Source organism: Poeciliopsis prolifica, unplaced genomic scaffold (genome assembly GCF_027474105.1).
Source record: "Poeciliopsis prolifica strain line A6 unplaced genomic scaffold, Auburn_PproV2 SCAFFOLD014, whole genome shotgun sequence".
NCBI lineage: Eukaryota > Metazoa > Chordata > Actinopteri > Cyprinodontiformes > Poeciliidae > Poeciliopsis > Poeciliopsis prolifica.
The window spans coordinates 578,688-603,926 of record NW_026562389.1 but is presented as its reverse complement, the minus strand read 5'-3'; the positions used below and the strand labels follow the sequence as shown (position 1 = coordinate 603,926).

The window sequence follows — 25,239 nt, the reverse complement described above, 5'->3', positions numbered from 1 at the left end:
TTACCAGTTCACTCTGGAGTCTGAGAATCAGCTCATCTTTTTCTCTCAGCTGCTGCAGCAGGGTTTCCTCTCTGTTCAGATCCTGAGCACAAGAAAAGACACCGTTTTAGACATAAACCCAAAGGTAGCTGAGATTTATTCCTGGGTGCCATACTCAAACATAACAATGGCAGAAGGAGCTGGTCTTATGTTTGTCATGTGTTTTATTTGTATTTATGAGTTTATTTGAAGGTAGTATTGCTTGCTTGTGTGCCTGTAATAAAGGTGTCATTTTGTGGCCGTTTTGGAGTCCAGATCTCCTCTTGTTGCAGCTCAGTGATTAGATTTATGTGTATAAGTGACACCATCACAAGCACACAGCAATTTAATATGACCTTCAGTTGTCATGGGACATTACTATAAGAAAAAAGACACAACAAAGACAGGAGACATACAATATAGAATAAGAACACTTCTAATATATATATAAATACTCAAAAAACTATAATTCTGTTTATGCTCCCCCATATTGTGTAATATAGTATGTATATTCTGAAAATTGCCATCTTGTCCAATGTTTTGATTCATGTTTTGATGACGGCAAATAGGAAAACAAGGCTCCCATGAAGGTCAAAAGTAAAACGTTAGACCAAACAATTTTTGTTAAAAATACTCAAATTGTTTCTTAAAATTGAAAGGCATTTTAAACTGTCGGCAAAGAATAACAAAGTGAGCATGAAACAGACAAGCGAGAAGTAATGAGTGAAAAGATGGACAGAACAAATTGACAGGCAGTCATTACCTCGTCAAGGGCATCGTTAGAAAAGAAGGGAAGAGGGGCAAGATAACAGGAGGAAAATGAAGAGGGAAACTTAGGAAAAAAGTGGAGGTGGGGGTAGTGATGGAGCGAAGGAGAGGACAGAGAGGGCCTGAGGCTTGGTATGATGATCTGAAACTATGGGGAGCTGTCTTGCTAAAGGACACGGAGTCAGAGAGACTGCAGGGAAGCATATATCTACTTCCCCATCCATTTAAATGACCTTGCTAACGCAAAATCAGATACCTACCCTGGAACATTTCCTGAAGGTACATCAAAATTCAGTGAAGAAAAAAATGCAACCTGTGCATGATTACAGAGGCCCTCAGAAATCATCTGGTTCAATAAAATTGATTAAGATTGCACTTTAGGTCATAGGGAGGCCTGATGCTCCAGCGTATGGCTTGCCTACAGCCTGCTCTCTCTGGTGTTTCTTTGAGCCTGTGTTCCAATGCCCAAGGCTTTTCTATTGTTTACTTGATACAGTTTGTGTTTCACTTCCATCGTGCTGTTGTTTACAGATCAGCACTAATCGGTAATCATCATATCAAACACATAAAAATCGGGACTCGTCATATCAAGAAAAACTCATCAAAAGAAGAAAAAGCTATGAAATAGCTGGCCGGACCCCAGAAAAAGTCAAAATGAGTTCTGGACTGTAACAAGCTAAATTGATGCATTTCTCAGAATAACATAATGACCAAACAGAGGGCTGCAGGCACAACTTTCTTCATGAATGATGCAATTCTGATTATTTATAGTATGAAACTGGTAAGAAATCAGAAGTCCAAACATCTGAAAGTGGTCAAAGTGCTGTTGTTCCACTAACCATCTTTGTGAAACTTTGATTCTCGTTTTGGTACTCCACAGACCTTTGGAGACTGATTGCCCCAGACCACTAATGACTTCCTTTTCTTACAGAGATTAGGCGACACTGGACAATGTTTGACTCTCAAGATGTTTTCTGCAGTCGCTCTCCTGCCTTATAATGTTGCCAATAAGTACTTTCAACACAAACCTGAGAGCAACAAATGTGGTAGAATCTGTGAACAAATTTAGATGGCAATACACACAAAATCTGCAAAAAGTAAGGAGAAAAGTTAAGATGATTTTGCTTCCTGACTTCCCCATTTTATATGCCCAACTAATGATGAGGTCTGTGTTTACCTCAAAAGCTAACAAACTAAAAGCTCTGCTAAGTGCCTCTGCAGTGATAAAACCAATAGCATATGTTTTCCAAGAGCAAATAGGAAAACAATTAACAAAAACAAAACCCACTGGTGTTGAATCAGAATGGCCCCCCACTTCCCTGCCTTTACACAGAAGATAACGTTATTTATAGATAATAGAAATATTTTTTTCCTCCACTGCTTGCTTAGACAGAGGCAGCACCAAAATGACTAGCATGAGGTTTAGATTGGACAGGAAAAGCAGCTGCATGCTGCGACAATTACCACATTAGTCAGCCTCTAAAATTAATCTCACCCAAATAGGAATGGAGGCTAAACTAAATGAGCTGTCTGGTTAAATCCACACATCGAGCATCCTCCTGCACCTTGTGTGAATCCAACAAACTTTTTATGGAACTGTCAGAAAAATTATCCAAACTAAACCTCGTAGTCATTTGGCTCGAGTGCTAATACTGTACCAAGCAGCAGGCTTCAAAAATTATTTCATGCAGGAATCCATTCAACAAACTCAACAGTAAAAATGACAAAGTTTACTCCAGTGTTGAAAGAAGCACCACACAGAGAATTAAATCTCCCATCAGGTGGCATTCTAACCAATTTTTCAAGGCTGAATTGAATATAGAAGGCTGTGGAAGAAAAGTGGGGCATGTGAATTTATTTCTAATGTGATTGGGATGGCCTCTGAAGGGATAAATCAGATCAGAATCACTGAAGTGCGTCCACTTCGGGGAAAAGATGTGCTTTCGTATAGAAGTTGAGACCTCTTAATAATTGCAATCAGTACCCAGTTGAAAGGCTACAGAGATGAATTGCATTGCACCGTTTTGGCAGATATGTTTCATTTTCCTAACTTTTATGAGAACCATACCATTAGAAATGCAATGGTTCTTTCTTATTACTCTACCAACACATTGCAAATCATATTGGGAAGAAAGATAGGCAACAAATCATTCTCAATCATGCCTCTTCTATCAATATCTTTATGACAGACATTCAGCATCTATCACTGCTACTCTTATGACAGGTTCTTGTGAAATAGCAAAGCTGGAGTGTACATCTCACCACATTTACAGTTACCCCTGCACCATACTTGGCCAGTACTGTCTCCCATCATTGCTTTCTTTGAAACATTAGGCCAATTTGTGCAGGTATCTGAGAAGCAATTATTGTTTAGAAAATATTTTTAGAAAATCGATCCACAGCAAAAAGCAATAAAGTCGAACCTAAGACAACGAGCCTCATGTCATGTTTTACAGTGATGCTATTATTACTACTAGTAATAGTATTAGTATTTCTTGGTCATACTAGAGAAAAACTACAAGAAAGTCAGAAAACTAAGTTTTAAACTAAACTATAGCTGAGCTGCAATCAGAAAACTCATTGTGCATATTATCTCAAAATTTATAAAACGACAATCAGTTTTGCAATAAAAATGGAAGCAATTCTGAAACTCATCTCATTTATCTCTTAGAACTGCACAGACAATTTCTCTTGAGAGCATTTAATCATAATTTTATTTATTGGCTAATTTAAACCAAATGCAGTTTATATTGCATCCCATTAATGGTGGTTATCTATTGCATGAGTGGTGCGCTAAGATATTATAAAATCAAAACTTGCAGATACAGATGCCAGAATACTAAGCAAGGCTCAAAGAGTTGATCTCTTTGTCTCTGTCCTTGCCCTGTTCCACTTACTTCAAGAACATACTGACTTTAAGACGAAATTTTTTATTAATGAAATGACACACTGATAACCAACACAAAGACCATCTGGATAACTAAATACAGAAATCTACTCAAAAATGTAATTAAATTCTTAAAGTATTTTCTTCTTATGTTGTCTTTTTTTTTGTCAATTCATCAGCTTTCTGTGTCAAAACCAAGAGCACAATTTTGAGAAAAACACATTCACAGCTTTTACCTTGAGTTTGTTTTCATCAAAACTCGTAATAAAAAATTCAAAAAGGACAGTTTTTTGAACACATTAACACTTTATTAGATAAAACTGTTAAGTTGTTTGTTACCATTATCAGCATATCACAAATAACATGAATACAACTTGACATAACGCAATGATATGCATCCATAATGCTGTGTATCAACAGTGATGTAATGTCGTAGTGTAAATTTTCTCCGGGCCCCTTGGCAACAACCAAGCAATTTATAAACACTCCTACATGAGTGTTATTGATAACCATGTTCATTTTTTTATGACCATAGTGTATCTATCTTATCAGGGCTACGCTTAGCAAGACAACTGACTGTCTCAAATCCCAGATTGTTTTTCTTTTTTAAACATGAAAATGAGGTCACAAGGATAAGTTATCTTCCAGATCTCTCTTTGCTATTTTTTCAAAGTCTGTGATTTTGTTTGTAAATAACATATCGAATTGCTTTTCGTTTGTATGCAGTTGAATTAATATTCAGGAAGATGAATAGAGAATCCACATCGTCCCATCACACATCAAGAAGATACTTGTAGCTTTCTACTCCACAGTGACAGGAAAACTGACTGTGGCTCCAGTGACTACATTCAAACAATGAAATTAAAAAGTGGCACATAAATTATGAGCACCTGCTTGTGCTTAACCAAATGTGATGTTGATCTGAAGGCTGAATCCACACTTTGTTGTCACGCAAGAATTGGAATAACAAGCACAACTTCAGTTTAAGTTTTGAAATCAGGGAATGTTTATCCAAGTGGCTTCGTAGCAGAGGTACAGCAACACCAAATGGAAATCTTCATAATAAAACGAACATGAGAATTTGTTTGGTTAATGTAATTAAAGGTTAAATTTCTGTCATCTGGGGGGATGGCCTCGGCAGCTTCAGTAAGGAACGTGACTCCCCACTTTTGAGGCGACACAACCTGGGTCTGAGTACAATAGGGCCATGAAAGCCTGCAGTGCAAAAATGCATTTGAGATGCATAAACTGTTAATATATTCTAATATATGTTGGCAAAAAAAACATCATCTATGACTACATATGAATGTAGCTGAATAAGTGCAGTTAAATATTTTATGTTGGACTACGAGCCAATGTGTTCTGATTCATGATGGACTTTCTTGAAACTGTGAAGCTAATCTGGTCAAGCTTTTATAGCTATTAAATTTTTCAGTTGGTACACTATCAAGTGAAGATACACAGTTTTGCTGAAATGTTTTGATACGGCTTCTAATAAGAAGGAAACTTTTTTCTGCTCCCTTGTGTAGAAATCACATCAGTCTAACGCTTCTTCCTACAATTAGCCCAAGACTGAGAAGGTTTTATATGATGTTGGAGCAATGAATAATTTAGCATGTAAAAAGGCATTTTTAAATTTATCAATTACAGGTTTGAAGATCTAGACCAAGGAGGAATATCAGAGAAAAAATTATATTGGGGAGTGGAAATTTTTTGGGAGATATTAAGCATCAAGTCCTGTAGACACATTTCATAAAATCCCTAAATTGTTTTCAATATAATCACTGCAAAAGTTGTGGCAGCAAATGGGAAGTTTGTGAGAATTACAAGGCTAAGGTGAGATGAAAATATGCTCTTTGCTATTTTTAACCACTGGCATGTTTAAAAGTTTCACTGCTATGCTGTGCACATAAGTGATCTAACACTCAGTGTGTGCCAGGGACAGGAGATGCTGTTCATTTCACTCCTTCAACAGGAGAGAAGTCAATAAAGGAGGAAGAGACACAATCTGAACATGTGGGCACAAAGTGGGAGTACAAACAGGCAAAGAGGTGAATTGAATTGATGTGAAGACAGATGGAACAGCTACAGACTATGCATGTATTTGAACACACTAACATGAGCTGCACCACATGTGGAGTTACAATCATGTTTCTAGGGTAGCATTCACACTACGGGACCGGTAGGAGAGCTCTCTCAGACTCTGAGGGAACGTCAGTACACACTTTGTTGTGGATGCTCCATCTGCTGAACGCTCAGAGAGTTGTTGTCAGAGATGTTGAAGGTGCTTAAGGTTAAAAAAGCATGAATAAACTTGACTTAAACTGATGCTAAGTGTGGATGACATAAATGCAGCTCAAGGTTTAAATAAGAGGAAAGGAGCATGCAAAACTAACAATTTTTGCAAAGAAAATTTACTGAGCTTTACTTGTTAAACTACATGGGTTTATGATCTCATGTTAAAAAACTTGGAACTAAAAACCATTTTAACTAAGTAAAAGAAAGCATGGGCCTTTCTTTAAAACAGTCGGTCCCCCTGAATTTTAAATGCCAGCATTGTTGATAGAAAAACCTCTATCGGTGATGTACCTGAATAAAAAAATTTGTTCTACGGTTTTGATGAATCTGTTTATGATTTCCTGAAAACATATAATCCTTTCACCTTCTTTTATTTTTCACTGCACTGGGCACAAGCCCATAACAAGATTAAAACTAGATCATATATTCTGAAGTTATAATTCTGTCACGTTTGATAGAGCTGCGACAATTTCATTGGAAAGAAAATATCCATCTCTGATGCAGCACAGGTAATAAATGCAAATGTCAATTCAAGTCAGTTTGTACAAAAGTTGCTATTCAAGACATTTTCAAAGTAACAGACTGTTGCTTGCAATAGACCTCCAACAGTAAGTCAGAGATGATTTCTGTTTTCTTTCTTCTAAAATACAGTAAGTAACTTTAACTGGGACAAAATCTGGTTTAAAAACAGGAAAAAAGAAACAGTGTCATATGCGTTGGGTTTAAATTAAACTAGGGCACACTGTGACACAGCAGCCTCTCAGGTGGCTACCGTAGATTATTTTTACACTCAGAATCGTCTTCTCGAGTGCCAGGACAAACTTTCTTTCTCTCACTCCTTTAATGCATCATTTTTCTGCAACCTTTCAACTGTGATCTTTTCTACTTTCTTTTATTAAAAAAAAACAACAAAAAACTTCATTTTCATCAATCTACATTTACACAAACCTGGAATCCTTTTATAAACTGTAGCTCACACTTCCTCACCAGACACCTTCTTCCTCACTCAATTTCTCTTCAGTTTTTCACATTGTCAAGTAGTGTGTTTTTCTTGGCACTGTGACTTTTTCCCCAAAAATCAGCTTTTTCTCATGTGATATGTCTTCATATTTGTGTTATTTTCTGTGCCTTCAGCTCTGTCAAAGGTTACCTCTTCCTCCCACCGTGTTACTCATGCTCCTTTCTGTATATGTACATAGACACCTCTGTATCCCGCTCAATCTAAAACCCTTCAGCTGCTGTTGCTCACTTCCTGCTCTTTAAACTGAGTTCTTCTCTGGATCATAACTAAACACATGATGTGTAAAATATTGAGGGCTTTGCCAGAATAAACACTTACATATATAAGCTATAGTTGTGATGTATATGTACAAAAATTATCATAAACTAAGAAAAGTTAAAGTGGCAACTTGTTTCTTTCAGTTTTTACTCTCCTGCAGCCTCAGTCTCAGGACAGGTTTAGTCCCATTTGTTGTTGAAAGAGTGTCTCTGCCAGACTCTGCAGGAGCAGAGAGGAGAGATGGCATGAAGAGAGCAAGACCTTGCTTTCACAGGGCAGCGTTGGCGACTGTGACCATCAGCGGGATGGCAAATGTTGCAAAAATGCTGCTAATACAGCAACAGCGAAGTTAATTGAAGAATTGCTGTCACTGCTGTGCATCAAACACAACGTTTAAAACAAGAACTGAACATGTTAATGGTTTGCTCCCTTCAAATATTTCTAATGGGAACAAGCGAATTCAAATCAACACCAAATTAAAAAACCTTTCTTAATAAGAATCTAAGCATGAAACCAGTCTTGGTTTTCAAGGAATAATAGTTACAAACACACAAATAAGGAAGCTGTAAACTGATTTTAGAGGAAGAAAATATCCACTCCCCGGACTTGTTTCCAATTATAAATCTACAAAAATAACTGGAGAACAGAGTGCATAAACAGGACCACCAAAATTTGCAATTGCAAATCCCACCATGTGCCTATTTCTCTGAATGTGATGTCATCAATGAAATAGATTCTTCCACAAAGTCTCTAACTCTTTTCTGTAGCGTGTTCCACGCAGTACATTAAAATGTTCCATTTATAGTCATGTGAAATTAATTGTAAGGACTTCCAGTAATTGAAAATTGGTGGCTTTGTCTAAAACAGTTAGTTTTAACCGTTTTCCCCACTGAATAAATTTACAAAATTTTAAAAGTTGGTTTTGTCTAAATTATGCTGTGTACGTTTATGCTGTTTATATCAAGCTTTTTGAGCATCTTTCCATGGGCTGACAATAGTTATGTGAAAATTCTGTGATGGCAAAACATTTTAATGCCTAATTTATCACCAACTGTTCTAGTATTTAAAAACCGGGCACTCGTGGTGCAGAGTTACAACCACAAATGAGAAAAATGCATATAAAAACAAGCATCAGCCTCTTACCCCATCATTATTGCTGAATGATGAAAAAGAAAAATCTGTTGTCAAGAAGATGTAAGCTGACGTTGGGCAGGTTAATTTAGTAATCGTACATAAATTAGAGGTAAATTTAGGTATTTAGTATGAAAAGTAGTGGGATAAATACACCACGGACTGCAGTTGAGGGGGTTTGTAACAGCGGTCTAAACGGTGTTAAAAATTGCTAATTTTTCACCCAAAAAAACCCCAAAAACTACATGATTCACTTTTTATTCAAAGAAACCTCTACAGAATAGAAAGCCTGTGTAAAGGTTTTATCAGGACATGTTTAACCAAAGAAAAAAAGCAAGTACACTACCTTTCCAATGCTAACATGGACAGGAGAAACTGTACAAATTGCATAAAAAATGTCTGATGAAGCAAAGCTGGGAAGTTGCTTCCCAGCTGAGTTGATTGCTTGCCTCATACAGTAGAGCACATGTGGAGGCCTTCGTTTGCTATGCAGGAAAATGCAGGGTAACACTGGGCTCTGATATACAATCAAGACAGACTTTGTATGACAATACAATCAAAAAACGAATCAACGACATGCCAGATGGCTTCGGAGCAATGCGGCGCTGATATCAGAGGCACCATATGCTGATAACTCAGACATTACAACACAGCATTGAATCATGTTTTTCATGAGTGTCCAGGCATCAGGAACTTTAAACTGGATTCGAGACAAATTTAAAATATATATACATAAAGCCTCAATAGATAAACTAACCCTCTCTTTCTTCTTGGATACCTACTTTATATTCCCTCTTCATGCTGGTTTACAAAAAGCTGGAACAGTTTATGATTTCCTATTCAGCAGTACTTTGTTACTGGCTCCTCATAGTAAAATGGCACATAAAAGAATAATCAGAACACCATATGTTTTAATCACTTTGACTTTGAAAACAGACATTAAATACATCCATTAGAAAGATCAACTGCTTGTTCAAATAAGATCACCACCTGGATTTAACAAGGCAAATCAATAAGAGCCTCCCATTGGATAATTACAGCATGGATGGTTGCTTTTCATCTGGCAACAAATTATTTATCCCCAACTCAAGTAGTATGTAGATGCTCATTAAATAACCACGTTTAAAGATATTCTTGGGTTATGTAAATTTGGTCAAATAATTGACATTGCATCAGGGACAAAAAAAAACTTAAACGTTAGGTTAAAATTAAACCAACAAAAACAACAGCAGAACAAACAAATATGTTCAGCAGATAAATTAAGACACAAAATTCATGCAAATCTAAAGGGATGGGAATAAACAACCGTGAAGCTGGATTAAAACCACAGAGTAGTGAGGCTAACCTGAAATAAAGGGCTTGAGTTCAATAGGAAGAATAAAGACTGGACTCTGGCTCAATGGAAGGAGGTCATGTGGTCTGATGAGTCCAGAATTACCCTGGACTCGTCTTCCAGAGCGATGGGTGCATCAGGGCAACAAGAGAGCTAGCTATATGTGGTGACGCTAAATGATCAAGTTGTCCCGTCAGCTCCTTACTTCTTCCCTGATGACACAAAAATATTCTAAGATCCCGATATTATCATTCATTGTTCTGAAACTGAGAGACAGTGGTTCAAGAAACGTGAAATGTCATCTTCACACATCGACTGGCCACCTGGAAGTCCATGGAGAATATTTGGGATGAGAATTTTCCCATGATCTCCACAAGTTCTCAGCAGAAACTGTATCCAGTTTGCTTCTGTAGAAGCTTATCAGAACAATGCCACAGCAAAATGTGTGCTGTAATCACAGCTAAAGGTGATTCAATAAAGTATTATTGTATGTGACCTTTTTTTATTTTTTCTTAACCTGTCCTGTCCAGCAGTGTATCATTCAGAATTCAGTTTGTGAGCTTTTCTTTTTGATGTGCCGGGTTTTGTCATTCACATTCTGCCTTGTGTCTGTTTTAGTTTCATCCACCCATTCATCCATGAGCTAAACCTGCTTATTCTTCCATCTTGTCATGTTAAAACCAAATATTTAAAGTTTATTTTTTTTAGATTTTATGTGTGCATTTTTTATTTTTTTTCAAACTCTGGGCGGAAGTTGGAAAACCCCGAGGGAATCCACGCATTTTGACAAAAAACCCGAGGATGGGATTTGAACTGAGGACCTTATTGCTGCCAAATGTGACACCTTTCCGCACTAATTCTAAACATTCACAATAAAATTGTTTTTGCTCTCAACCTGATGATCTTGGACACCATGGCAACAAGTTTCAACATCACTCATTTATGGTGGTGCGGCCTTTTAATGATTAATGATTTTAAGAGAGGGTTGGACAGTTTAGTAAAATCATTATCCTGATCCTACTTGTCATTCTGTCCACCTATTACAAATATTCACAGAAGGTTTAAACCATAGAGGCCGTCTTCAAGCTGTGTCCCAGCCTACATTTTTAATTTTTCCTTATCATCTAGCTGCCACCGATACTTCATGTAGGTCAGTAAGGAGGCCAGTAATGCATACTATCTTTTTCTCTCACTGACACAGACACATACTCAAATACAGAGCGATAATGTAAAATTCAGTATAGAAGTTCCAGTTAAAACACACATCGGGATATGGATATGGACCCGTGCAGACTTTGAGCAGAAGGACACTGGAAAGAAAGCCACAGTCTTCTCCTCACTAGCGGTGTGTGCACTTTCTGACTGTACAGTATGAGATTGCGTATAAAGTGTTACAAAAAAACACGATCACAAGTATCACAGACTAGGGACTTGACTCTCCCATGTGACACCCCAACAAGAAGTCTGCAGCGATCTAACTAGGGTATATGTCAGAGAAAAGCTTGCCAAAAGCCCTCTCAGGGTAGATTTAAACCCTGCTAACACACTCACACACATGCAGGCAGTTCAGCAGCTACCCACACATCTGCTCCCTGCAGAGATTAATAAATTTTATTCAGATCACATGGCTGTGATGAACTTGGTTGACAGAGGGGGTCTGCAGCCTGTCGAGGCAAGTAAGGCAGTTTGCCCCTCTCTCATTCAGTTCACCCCTACTCCACTCGCTTTTCATCTTTGTCTTTTTGCCATCCTCTTCTTCATTTTGCTCTTGCAGTGACACTGCATGCCTTACCCCACCAATCTCTTTCTTCCTATTTGATCTCTTCATAATTCAGCAGGAGCTGATGTGGAAAAAAGGCTATTAATTGCAATGATAAGGCTAAAATTGAAGACGACGCACAGATCAAAGGAGGGTTCAGTTTTATATTTTTTGATCACAGACAGACTGCTGTGCTCTTTTCTGGGCTCTTTTAACTAAACAAGCTGGACCAGAGTATTTTAGGCATCAGTGCGCGTGTGGTTTGATCTGTGGGGTTTTTTTTGTTTTGTTTTTTTTAAAACAAGAACTGAGCTTGTGCCTTGTTTGAATAAAAATCCATTCATGTATCAATTTTCTCTACCTGCTTTGACTTTTAAGGGTCACATGGAGCTAGAGCTTCTCCTAAAAGAGAAGTAGAATACACTCTGGACGGGTCATAACTGCAGGGAGACACATGTGATGAGCAACACTGAAAACTAATTCATCGAGAAGAAGCAAAAAAAAATTGGCTTGATATGGATACAAAACCACTAAATTATTGTACATGCCTTATCTCAGTGTTTTTATTTGCTACTCTTGTGTGTTGCGATCGGGAGATATTGTAATAATTTTTATAAATATTAGTGACATAACTCTGTATTATGTCTAACCATCTCTCTTACAGACCTCACAGCTTCTAAGATAGGTTAAAGTTCATTTTAAATACATTCACATAATTTGTAATTTCATTACATTTTAAATTGATTACTGAAATGTTCTGCTCTCCTAAAAAAGAATAAAAAATGCATTTATTTATTGAAATTCAGCAGCAATAAATATTGACAAGAGATGGAAAGTGAGTCCACATCACACACTTTTGACCATAAAAACTGCACAGTCTGTATCAATTATCTGACCATTTAGGAAATTACTGTAGGTTTCTCTGATTAGCATTAAATGCTTTTAAGTCATAAAACTCTTAATGGTCTTGATTTACACTTTTTATTAGATATGCGCTGATCCTACGAAGCTTCTGCAGAAACCTAAAGTGAAAATCAAAACAATTATTTTCTACTACGGCCCTGTTGAACAGCCTCCCTGAGGACCTGAGGGCAGCTGAGAGTTTATGCTTTAAAGCAAACATCTGTTCAGTCTGCTTCATTGTCCTCTTATTGTCTTATCTCATCTATTATCTGGATTCATCTCTATTATATTGTATAATTTGATTTATCCCATTTATTGTAGTGGCAAAAACTTCCATTTTCTAAAGATATTGTTTGTTAAAAGTTGTGTTTCAAACACAAATACCTTGACTATTGCATGTTAATATTTTTGGTTTTCAGGTTTTTTACATTTTAGGGTTTTTCAGAAATTACTTTTGTCTTAGCAACATTTACAATCTAAAGATCCATTTTTGTGATGGTTCCTGCAAAATAAATAATAAACTGCATGACTCTTTGTAAAGAAAAAACTGAAATGTATAAATGCTTAGCATTTAAATACGGTTTTTGTGGTTAAGGAGCCATCATTTTATTTTAGTTCTTTAGTTTTTGAAAAAAGTGAAACATCAAACTTTCACAAAAATTGACAGAATATATTTTCTTATATACAGTATTCCATGTCTATAAGGAAGATATTACTGTGTAATTCCAGCATCTTTTGGTTAAGAAAGTTTTTTGCAAATACTGCATGACAATTCCCAGAAAAACTGCTAAAATAAGCCTTTTTATTTCATTTCTATCTAAAACACTGCTCAGTTTGACATAGATTTTGGCCAAAGTGTGTAAGAGTTTGCATAGAGGGCCAAAAAAGCCACATGTGGCTCCAGAGCCGCAGGTTGCAAACCCCTGCCATGCATGGACAGCTGTGTGCTCTTTGAGGGGAAGACCTGCAGCTGAGCGCAGACACGCACAGTGAGCTACAGCCAGTCCCCAACACGGTCATGCAAACCTCACTGTAAAGGGTAAGAAGGTGTCTGTATTGAAAAGCAGATTTGTTTGATCATTGAAGTAGAGTTGACAGCTTACAATACAGTTTTACAAGTCATACACTTGTCATTGTTAAAAAAATGGAATAGCAAAATATGGAGCAAAATATAACAATGCAGCACTGCCAATTGTTATAGATGACCGATCCATGATCAGCATCTTTTCCTAAATATTTTGTGGAACCTGTGATGAAAATAAGAGACTAAATAAAATTTAAATTCAATCTTTTTGACTATCAATCTAACTCCACATGGCCCCAAATAGCTATTGCACTAAAACTAAAAGTGCTATTCCTGTGTTGTTCTCTCTCCTGTATACAGTAAGCCACCGTATAAGTCACTGAGTGCTGCAACTAATGAATGAGGCATGAGGGTAAATTATGTGTTATCAAAGGAGCTGTTATAGACAAAAACAACAGATTAAGTCAATCAGCGGAGCTATAAAGCACTGACTTGATGTGTCTCATTGTACTTTAAGTGTGACCAGTGGAGTCCAGGGTTTATAAATAACACTTTATTAGCCTGTGCTATGCAGTGACCACGCAGTCTGAATCTATGCGTGTCGTCTCCTGTTTGAAGTTGGATATCAATCATCAATTCATCTGCCTAAATGAATGAGCCACTGGCTCTGCAGTGCCTGCTCCAAACAGCACCACCAAAATCTATTACTTATATTCTCATTGTCATGGATGTTTACCAAGACAATTAATAAAAATATGACCTACACAGGCATAACGCAGAAACAGGATAAAATGGTGATTACCTTTAATGGAAGAGACTTCTCACTGCAAGGACTGATGGGTAGGGACTGAAGGCTGCTGGCTGGACTCGTCTCTGTGCTCTGCAAAAACATTCACAAAAGCATCAGAAAGGCATCAAAATTATCACGTGAAGAAATCTTCATAAATTTTACTCTCGATTTATGCTTTATTGTGTGAAGAAAGTGGAGCGTTCTGAATTATTTAGCACTCTTTGAAATTTGTTTTGTTGTTAAACCATATAGGAGAAATTCTTTATCTGAAGCATGAATCTCTATGCTATAACTGTTTCCCCAAATATGTGACAGACAATTTTACATGAGTTCTACTGATCTCAGCTGGAGTCTCTATTGATTCAGCAAAACGTCAAGGTAGGCAACATGGCTTTTGTTCTTTCTGTTATTTCACCGGTTTTCTTTCATATTCGGGTTTCTAACGTCAAGTGTGATCATATGCATTTTGGCAGCAAACAACAACACAAGCAAAAACTGGGCAGACAGCAAAGTCAAACACACTCATACACACACATATGACCAATGCAGGCAATGGATGGACATGCAGACTGAAGGACACATGCATTCACTGAATAACTTATGTGTAACCATTACTTCTGAAGGTTAATTGTAGCATGAAGGACTTGAGCTGAGAGGATTTAGATCTCTGAGCTAGGGAACATTTTGATGAACAGTCTACTCAAGTTTCTTTTATGCATGCAAAGTTCAACAGACTGATTGTAAGGTACACATCCGTTTAAAAGTTTCTAAGGTGTCAGTCACGTAAAAATATTTTTTACCAAAAACAATCTGTCCTTTCTACACCATTTCTTCTGAAACACACACATCATGCCTAAAAATGTCATCATTTAAACAGAAAAGCAACCCAAAATCTTCATAAATCATAAATATGCCTGGCCTGTGTGTGGTCATTTAATGCAGTCAGTGGGATGAAACAAAAATAAAGCAGGAGGCGTGGAGCAAGAGACAGGCAAAAATGGCATCCATGAGAGACTCTTAACAAATTTATGAATGTTTTATTTCTAGCCACATTTTGACCCTTCTCAGATTAATACTGTATGTCGTTTGGTGGGAGATTACACTGGAAAAACATACTTTTTCAGCCAAATCCCTGATAATATAGTGCTTTGACCTACTTAAAATAAGTTGGGAGAAACATTGGAGTCCAAACCTTGCAGGGTAAAAACTTGATGTTTTATTGGTTTGGCTGACCTTTTAAAGACACACACCTCCCGATCAGAATTATAGGTGTGCTATGGCGCCAGGCCATCAATGTGTCATCTGTGATCAATGCTTTTCCCTACATAGAGAGACAGCCGTGAACTCACTGACAACTACACCCACAGACACAGCATCCCTCCTTCCTTCCTTCTCCAACACAAACACATCCTCTGTGAGGTCACCTCTGTCCCACAGCCCTCAACACACAACTGTCCCTACAATTAGATGTGGCTCAGTAAAAAGCCTCTCAGATTTAAGAATTGGCTGCTGGGGAGCCATGAATTTAATGACTTGCACTACACTGAAACTGAATGTCTACAGATGATGAATGGCTTCAGAAAGAAAAGCAGGTTTTGTAGTTAGATGCACACCTTTGATCACACACTCACGTCTCCTAAATCAAGAAGTGAAAGCCTTTAAATAAGAGAAGGGACATTCATTTTCACTCCCTCTAATTGACTTTAGGGCTTTTATAGGACAACAGCGCCATTTTCAAAATATCAGGGTTATCACAGTTCCTGGGTCAACATGGTAGAAAGACTAGGCTGGAAATACTCTGCTTATTAGTGAGCCTTTCTCCAGCACGGTGCTGGTTTTTGGTTCTTTTCGCACCGTACCGCACACTATTTAGCTCTAGGAGTCCACAGAAACTTCAACACATTATGTACACAACTCACACATGTCAAAACTTCATACTTTCTGGGCTCACGTTCCAAAATTGCCAGTATTTTTATTATTATTTCTATTTTCTTAAAGAATAACAGTAAGAGTACAAATTTACTACAAATAGTGGACAGGATTTAATGAGACACTGCAGAGGGTGGTTAGATGATTGAATGGATAAAATGCTTTTTTTTTCAGCAATCCTTATCTAAATCAACCCTGGGATTGATAAAATTATGAGATTAAAGTTATATAATGGCTTTATTCTCATAATACAGTTTTATTCTTGTGATACAACTTTATTCTCTTATTATTTAAGCTTTATACTTTTATTCTCATATTTTGACTTAATTCACAGAATTTTATTTTCATTTTTTCAATTTTCTTAGCATGATCCTTATACTTTGTCAAATAACTCTATAAACTAGACTTCCCAGATTGTCCAGGAATTTTCAGAAAGCACTGGAACCTGAATGCAACAAACTTGTTCCTGCAATTACAGAAAAAGTCAAGCAATTCTGTAGGGGTTAGAGTCAAACAACAGACTTGGAACAGGTATGTAGGGGTTCAGAAGAATGTCCGGAAGAGCTGTGACTATGTACTGTAACAAATGGTACATCACACTTTAGTTAGAAACCATGGCTGACATTGACAAATGGGGATCATTGTGTGAGGCTGCTTTTACGCACACACGAGACAGCAGCAGTTTAGAAATGTTCCCTCTGTGCAGCCAAGAGGATAAACTGCTGAAAGAGAAATAATTTAGGAGCAGACGGAGAATGGCTGGCCAAATGTGCAAAGTAAACACTAGGAATACCAAGAGGTTCAGCGATATCAGGCCTGTAGTCATTTTTGTGACATCATTAATTGTACTGATTATGTCTGCTGATACTTTGCAAGAGCTCAGATCCTGACATGATTTTTTGTTTTTTTATATATAATTTCTTTCAAAATTCCCATATTTATTTTAGAATTTAGATTTTGCCATGTCTCTAGTACAAACTAATGAGTTATTAAACTCTGGCATAACACTGAGCTGATTACCTGTATGTGTTAGCATGCTAACACTAGCAACAGCAAGCGTTGTCAATTAGAATGACATAGCTTACAATTAATATCATGGCACAATTTGGGTTTATTGTAATACATAATAGATGTTACAGTATTTAAAATCTGCTCTTTCTTACCCTGATAATGCTGTGGCTTTTAATGAAGCTGTACAAATAGCTACAGATTCAACTGATCAAAAATATTCCATCAAACACATAAAATAAATGAAAACAATTGATACAATCCACAAAGGAGTGAAGAACTAAAACATCAGACAATTTTCAGTGTTCAATCACTGGAAGACCAGATTTTTAAACACAAGCCATGCTTCATCAAGAAAACACTGCAAGCAATGAAATAGCAGGATCTGACAGAATATTATAGCACAGACACAAGCTGAGCACTAACATTTCAGAAAACTATTCAGGAAGGAGCAATAGGACTGCAGCCTACTATCACAAGTTATATTGCCAAAGAAAATAGTACTTTGTAGGTTTAAAATAAAATACTTTACAATGTGATAAAGGTAAAAATTATTCTTCTTTCGTTAGATTTTCCACCAATTTGTAACTTTCAAAGAAACCAATCAGTTTTAATAAAGGCCAGTTGAAATTTCTAATCCAGGATAAAACCCCGTTTACTTACCATCTCTTTCTTGTCATCAACCATACAATACAGATCTGAAATGCTTGTAACCCTTCTTGGTCTGTTCATAGTTCTAACAGTATCCTCATGTTCCCTTTCCTCACCTGGTGAACAACTTGTTGCTCTGGAATATTCCAGAGTTAGATTTCATCCATGGAATAAAGAATGATACATAAAATATGTGCAGCGACATATGTACTAAGACATATAGCCAAGTCTTAGCACAACATCTTCTCAGTAATTTTCCAAAAAATTTTAATTTCTAGTGGACAAAACAATATACGCTAACCCTAAGTGACTGACTCATTTTAAAACCTAGCACATATTAAAATTCTAGATGTTTCCAACACACCTTATTTATGCCAGAGAAGCTGAAACACCTACACAATGCAGGTGTGATGCTTAGAAAACTAACACCAGGTGTGCAGGGAAAGAAGAAGGCAACACTGAAAAAACAACAACCATACTATAGAAATACAGCAAGAATACCAAACCAAAACACACACATTAAAACCCAAAGACCGTGACAGCAAGATAATTTGCAAGTTAATGATGCAACAAAGAAACCAAAGAGGGCAAAGTGTCTCCTCTTTCATATTTATGTTCTGCTGCTGTGCACCCCTTTTCTCTTCTGCAACTTCATCATCCCTTTAGTTTATGTCACTCTATAAATTACTATTTCGTGTTTCTCTTGCGCCGTCTCTGTGGCCCATGGAGACAAAACAGAGCTATGAACAGCAAACAGATCAGGAGAAAGCCGTACATATGCCTCCGTGGGCTGACATTAGCTGCTCGCTTTGATCTTTAGAAGATTATAGAGGTATTGAAGTGTTTTCTTTTTTTTTGTATGTTTGTTTTTTGTAGTTTTTTTTTAAAGGATTTTCCCAGGTTCTGGACCAAGTTGCTCCTTCATTTTTTTCCTGTACCATGTCACACCCAGATAAAGCTTAAACAGCCCAACCAACTGAATTGCACCAATTTATAAACATTTTTATGCAGAGTAACTTACTATTTCCTGTCTTTTTTAATCTAACCTTTTTTAATTAAGATAATACGATAAGATTCCTATTTATCATACCAACCTGGAAGTTACAGTTGAAACCAGAACTGTACATCCACTGAAGAGAAGACGCACATCTCACTGTCTGAAATTAAATGAGTCCAAATGTCTCTTGTTTTAGGTCGGCTGGAATTACCAAAGTTACTGTATTTCTATTTGTGAAATGTTGCAATAATATAAGAAAAAGGATGCTCCTTTTAAAGAATATAAGAAAAACTGCTTTGCTCAAAACTTCCTTTAATATAAATTGCATTTATTTTTCTGAACATGTGTAACACCTAACAATTACATTGCAGGTATAATCACTGTTTGAGTCAACTGGCTTTAAAGAAATATACCAGATTTTGAACCCTTATGCAGACCAAAATACCTGTAAGCAAGCTTGCATTATGGGTGGCACATAACCCCATCGCAACGGAGAAGATATGAGTAGATTATAGCTTATAACTTCAAATCATTGGCTGTCAAAGTAGGTACAAAGAGACCTGTAAGCTTATATAACAGGACATATGTCATGTACAAAATAGCATGTGGCAAACGTCTCACTTTGATTCACCAAAATAGTCAGGAATAAAGATAACAAAAAGTGCAAATGTACTTTTTGTTACATTTGCAAAAATGTAACAAAAAGTACATTTTTGTGAAAAGAAGCAAGACAACCAGAAACTGTTTTACCACACTAAAATGCGCTTTTTCGTGATTTAGTTAAATGACAAAAAGGCATTAGGTCACAAAACAATATATTCAACAAATATATGTGTATGTTGAAAATATTTAACCATAATCTGCTTTCCACAAGACTTCTGCAAATGTTTTTAAAACCTTTGCAGTGACAGAGAGTCTCCTCTCTGTATTTGTGATGTGATGTGTGAGACAGACCTGAGCCAAGGAAACATGCAATGTTGTGTTATTATTAAAATCTGGTGATATGTATGAAATGTGAAATAAATAAATTATCTGCATAAGCTGCACAATCAATTCTGTTTTTGTGGAAAAACAGCTACATCATAAAAGAAAAATAATAATTATATGGTTCTCTCAGTTATGTTTTCTTTTCTTACAAAGGAGAATCAGTCTGTAGTGTGATTGTGACTTAAATTGATTCAACTATGATGCAACCTATTATTTGTTGCTTGTTTGATTTCAAATTACTACTAATAAACCCACAGCCAGAAATATAATCAATTTTTGTCTCTTACTTCACATAAAAAGTCAGATTTTCCTCAGGCATGGTTTGGGCAAAAATGCAAAACTTAAACCATATTAATCACTTATTTCACTGCATAACTGATAGTGGTGCATAACTACAATTAAAATCCTCAAAAAACAAATAGTTTTTAAAAAATATAAACCATACATTTTTTTTCTCCAACCATTTAAAGACTCACGAGGCTGAATAACTAGGCAGTTAATACAAACATATGGTCTGCATAGTTAAACCTTGCAAAACTACACTATTGTAACGTGTCAATGCTTTACTAAGTGACCATTACCATCAATCAACTCTATAGTAATTTGAAGGTGATTTTACAGAATTTCAAAGATTCATAATCAAATGGTTTCATTGCCTGAGGTAAAACTAAAGCTTGAAAGAGAAATTTAAGGAGCAAAGTTATAGTCTGTAAGTGAATGATTTATGCATGCATTTCCTGCATGCTTGAGAACACAGAAACTGTATTATGGCAGACATTTAAAGACATTATAGGTGCATCTTCTGAAATACAAGAAAGAGATCAAAGAGGCAATGTAAAAATGATAAGGAATACACTTTTATGACATTTAATAAAGCTGATTAATCAAGACATAAACAACTGAGAGTAATACTTTTGAAATAAATTTATGCCAGTGAAAAAATAATGTGATGCTTTTAGAACCTAATCAGTCCAAGGTAAATTTTTCACATTTTCTCATGTCACAAAAATAGTATTCAATGTATTTCATTGGTGGTTTTATGTAAAACACAAAAACAAAGCAGCAAAAATAAATGTGGAGAAATTCAAGGATTCCTAAAGATTTTGACACAATAGTTGTTCAAGACTATCGAACAACTTTTATCAACAGACAATGATAACCTAAGTAAAGCACATTTTGTAAGTGGTTTAATTTCTTAAACTATTTAAGTAATGGCTGTCCAACCTTCCCCACTATGAAAAGGGAAAGAACTCGTCTGTTTAGTCATAAATTTTCAGAATCTTTTTTTTTTTTTTTGGTTAACAATTTCATTATTCAGTTGTTTGACCCACAGGCTCAAGCAATCACTTAACAATAGGTTGTCTGAGAACATGAGGCAGGCAGAAAAATCAGAAAGAAAGAACTGCAAGAATCACTTGCTTTGGTTAAGATCTGTGGTCAGAATTTAACAAAAGGAAAGGGGCTGGGGGAAAAATGCATTTGTGGAAAAATTTATCGAAACAACTAACCATAAAGAACTCAAAGACTGATTTTATATATGACATAGAAAGAAAAAAACATTCTGGTCATGCCAAAGACTTTTGTGGACTTATTCTGTTAACTGACGAGGCAAAATTGGGTTAACATACATCATTCTGACAGTCAAACATGGAAGTAGTGGTGTGATGATTTGGGCCTGTTTTGTTGCTTCAGAACCAGGACAACTTGCTGCAGTTCATGGATCTATGAATATCACTGCCTTACAGAAAAATCTGAGGAAAAATGTCTGGCCATCACGTCTATGTCTGAATGACTAAAAGAAAAACCAAAATATGACTACACAAAGTCTGACATTAAATACAGATGGGATAGTGTGGAACAACCATAAAAAGGCACTTCATTTTCAAAGGTCCTCTACTGAGACTGAACTTACTAAATTCTACAAATATTTGTCCAACATTCCTCCACAATAGCTTCAGAGACGTATGTTTTGTGAGCACAAATGCTTGATACCAATCAAGGCCACCGGTTATTTAAATTAGGGGAAAATTACTTTGTTCACGGAGGGCCAGGTCGGTTCGGAAAGCTTTGTTTCCCATCAGTAAAACAGATCAAATCCACATCAAATGTGTCCATATGCTTGGTGCTGTGTGAAAATACATCACCCACCTCCTGCAATGTTCTTCTCAGTCTTAAAAGCAGGGTTTTGACCGCTGTGCATTCCTGCTGCATCATTCTGAGCGGAAGGCTCTCCAGCCCCGGTGGTAGAGGGTCGTCATCCTTCCCTAAACCAGGCCCCATGCTACATTCAGTGGGCAGCAGACTGGTTGGTCGACTGAGTTCCCTGGAGAAGAGGCAAAGAGAAGTAAAAAAAAAGTAATAATAGCATGAACCAGCGTGAAAACAGGATCATTGACCTGGCTTCAGCTCTCCCTGCTGCTGTCCTTGCTGCCATTGGTGAGCACCGATAGCGTAGATGATACATTCTACGGTAATGTGGCGATACCAGCTGTTTTGTGGTATCCAAGTAATTCCAAAAACCCTGTGTGATATCGCGCGTGACCAGTGAAAAAGGCAGAGACATCGTCCAATTGTGTGAGCACGTCTGTGCGCGTGGGTGTGCCTGTGTGTGCGTTCAATGAGCTCTCTCAGCAGAAGAGATGTACACAAGAAACTTTAGATACAAGGTGTACAGATAGTCCAAAGATCTCTCTAAAAAAGGCACATTTATAAAACTTGATAAGAAGTGAACCTCCAAATACTCTCTACAAAGCAATAACATTTTTTAGCTTAATTCATTTCATTCACTTTATGACAAAAGACTCATCTTAACTACCGTTTTAATTAACCATGCCATTTGAAAAACACGGTGTGAAAATTAGTTGGGTTTCCTGAGTTGATTTCTTGGAAGATTGCGAGCCACCACAGCAGAGAAGTTGTTGGATTCGAATTCCAGCTTTGGATTTTTCTTCACTGTTCATGTGGTTCATAGGGACGCATCGATTGAAGTTTTCTGGCCGATCACCGATTACCCATCTATTAAAAATCTTGACCATCTCTGATTTTGACAGACACCAATGTTTTTGTCTAAAACGTTACTATTGTAGCAAAAAAATTGATGAGTTTCCAACAGTGAGATGACTATTGTTAACTGCAAACACAGACCTGATCTGATGGGCCGGTCAAACCTCTCTCACAGCAGAGCAGAAGAAGATGACAGTTTGCCACAGTAGATAAAATCTGTGGTTAAGATTGACTTCTTACGTAAAACTCGGCTGATCTCCAATTTGCCCAAATTAGGGAAATCGGTGCCAATAAATCTGTGCATCCCTAGAGGTTTTGGTGATCAAATTGTGTATCATACTTTGACAAATTCGTAGAAAGATGATGAGAGTGCTATTTTCCTATGAATCATCTTACTATAGCATTGAAACAAAAGACAGATACACAGATGTGTTAAGCGGATTTTAGTCAGCTGCTTCATTGAAAAGAACTGAACTTAATTTTTTAAAACATCCAAATGGAGACTTAAGAAAAGCATCTGACTGTGTACATTTCATGATACTTTTTTCCCCACATGCATGTCACTCCTGACATCAAGAAACTGGTTAAATAAAACAATTTAATATGCTGAAGTGACCTTAATTTATGCATTAACAACTCCCAGCTAAATTGTGATACTTTGACATCAGCATACATATCTTCACTTTTTTATGACATTTTGAAAAGGTGAGCTGTGAAATACCACCTCTTGTCTGAAAAAGCACACAGACACCTTCTGAGTTCATACTCTGCATAACAAGAGAGGATGGAGAGGGAGTGATTGCAGTAAAAGAGGCAGTCAGTAGCACGTGGAGCTCTTCATCATGAGGCGAGCATGTTCGCTTTGACTGATGGCCATTTAGAGGAGGGTGAGAGGAGATGAGAGGCCTTCTGTCTCATTCTTCCAGAAAAATGACCAAATAAACAGCGGTAGAGTGTTAAGTCGGACAATAAATTTTGCTGGAAACTCAATTTTCAGACCAAAAGAAGACAATATCGCAAAAATATCAATAACCCAAAATAATTCGGAACTGCATATTTTGAAAAGATGCAACTGTTTCGACTTACTTTTAGTAAGTCGAAGTCATAACGTCTCCTTTTTCTTTAAATCTGCAACTCCTCCCAAAGCAAGCCCCACCCAACCCTTGTCCTCAGCCCTTGTCTACCAACTCTTTAACTTCCCCTTAGCCCATTCGATCCCCACCCCCTCTCTCTGTGACAACCACTCCACTGAGTTGATGCGGTATCAAAGCTTCAGGTAGCCCTCTGGGGATTCTGCTGAGCCGCTCAGACAAATGTCGAGGAAACAGGCAGCCTTTTGAGGACAGGTGAACGGTGTCTGTCAAGAGGCTGTGGGTGTTTTTGTCCCCACTCTAAAACTGTAATGTTTGTAGTGTTTTGATTCTGTTTGACATCTCTGGATAAGGTGAACTATCGGCATGTTTTTTTCTCAGTTGCCCCACATGCTATTCAAGAGGGATGAGTTGAGCAAAAATAAATGACAAAAGATCAGTCGGTTATTCTCTCTGAGCGCCGCGTCAAATAGCAGAGTGCAAAAACAAAGTCTTTTTTCCCCCCTTTCTGTCAAAGGGTTTTGTATTTTGTTTTACTGCATGTGTATGTTTCTCAGAGGGTAACACATTTACCCTTTGTCTGACTTTTACAAGGTTTTGAAGTTTGATTTATTTTTCTATAGATGGCACTTTAAATTCTCCTGGTAAAAAAAATTCAGCTATTTCATGACACTTTTTGTTAGCCATCTCAGTGTTGTTATTTACATGGGGGGGACTGTAAAAAAAGACAAGAAAGAAAACTCAGATTTTTTTTTAATTCTTATTAATTACTGCCCTGAAATTAATAATAATTTTATTGCAGCATAGTAAAATACTTAAAGTAGACAACAGCTCCTAAAATGTCACTTTTTTCTCACATATCAGGTTTTACTCACATAATAACTGTTTAAACATTTATGAGTTACATTGTACGCAACATAGCAAGGATGGTTTGTTGTTATTCTTCAACTGAATAGTTAAAACATATAGATCTCTACATATATTAATCTCTTTTAAGACTTCAAAATTTGTAAAGCTCGGTTTTTTGTGGAAGGTTTTGAATCTAAATATGAAGTTGTTCTCTTTGCTGGGTCTGAAAACAGATTTTATTTTAGGGTGTCAAGTTAGAGGATGTTGAGTACAATGACCAACACACTTCAGATTTCAGTCAGTAAAAGGTTTTAAAACCACATATCTTCAATAAAAGTGTTTCAGAATTAATGTAGCGACTTCCTTCTCTGACATTCCTACAAATTTTACATTTCAAAATCCCATACTTTTTAGACTCAAATTTTCAAACTTGTAAGTTTTTTCACCCTTATTTTGTGACTGTATTTGCCGGTGGTACTGACGGACGGACGAATTTTGATCTGTACAAATTCATTAAGAGAACGACAAAACTTT

General features: G+C 36.8%; 1 protein-coding gene across 3 annotated transcripts in view; it reads right to left on the bottom strand.

Annotated features, from left to right (window-relative positions):
- Nucleotides 1-25,239, bottom strand: part of ccser1 (coiled-coil serine-rich protein 1) — a 132,824-nt gene that overhangs the window by 69,563 nt on the left and 38,022 nt on the right. For all 3 annotated transcript variants that reach the window (XM_055039678.1, XM_055039676.1, XM_055039679.1), the window contains exons 7-9: nucleotides 21,911-22,085; nucleotides 14,203-14,280; nucleotides 5-82 (exon numbers count right to left, since the gene is read on the bottom strand). In XM_055039678.1, the coding sequence (XP_054895653.1) occupies nucleotides 5-82; nucleotides 14,203-14,280; nucleotides 21,911-22,085 (331 nt within the window). The remainder of the gene's footprint in view (nucleotides 1-4; nucleotides 83-14,202; nucleotides 14,281-21,910; nucleotides 22,086-25,239) is intronic.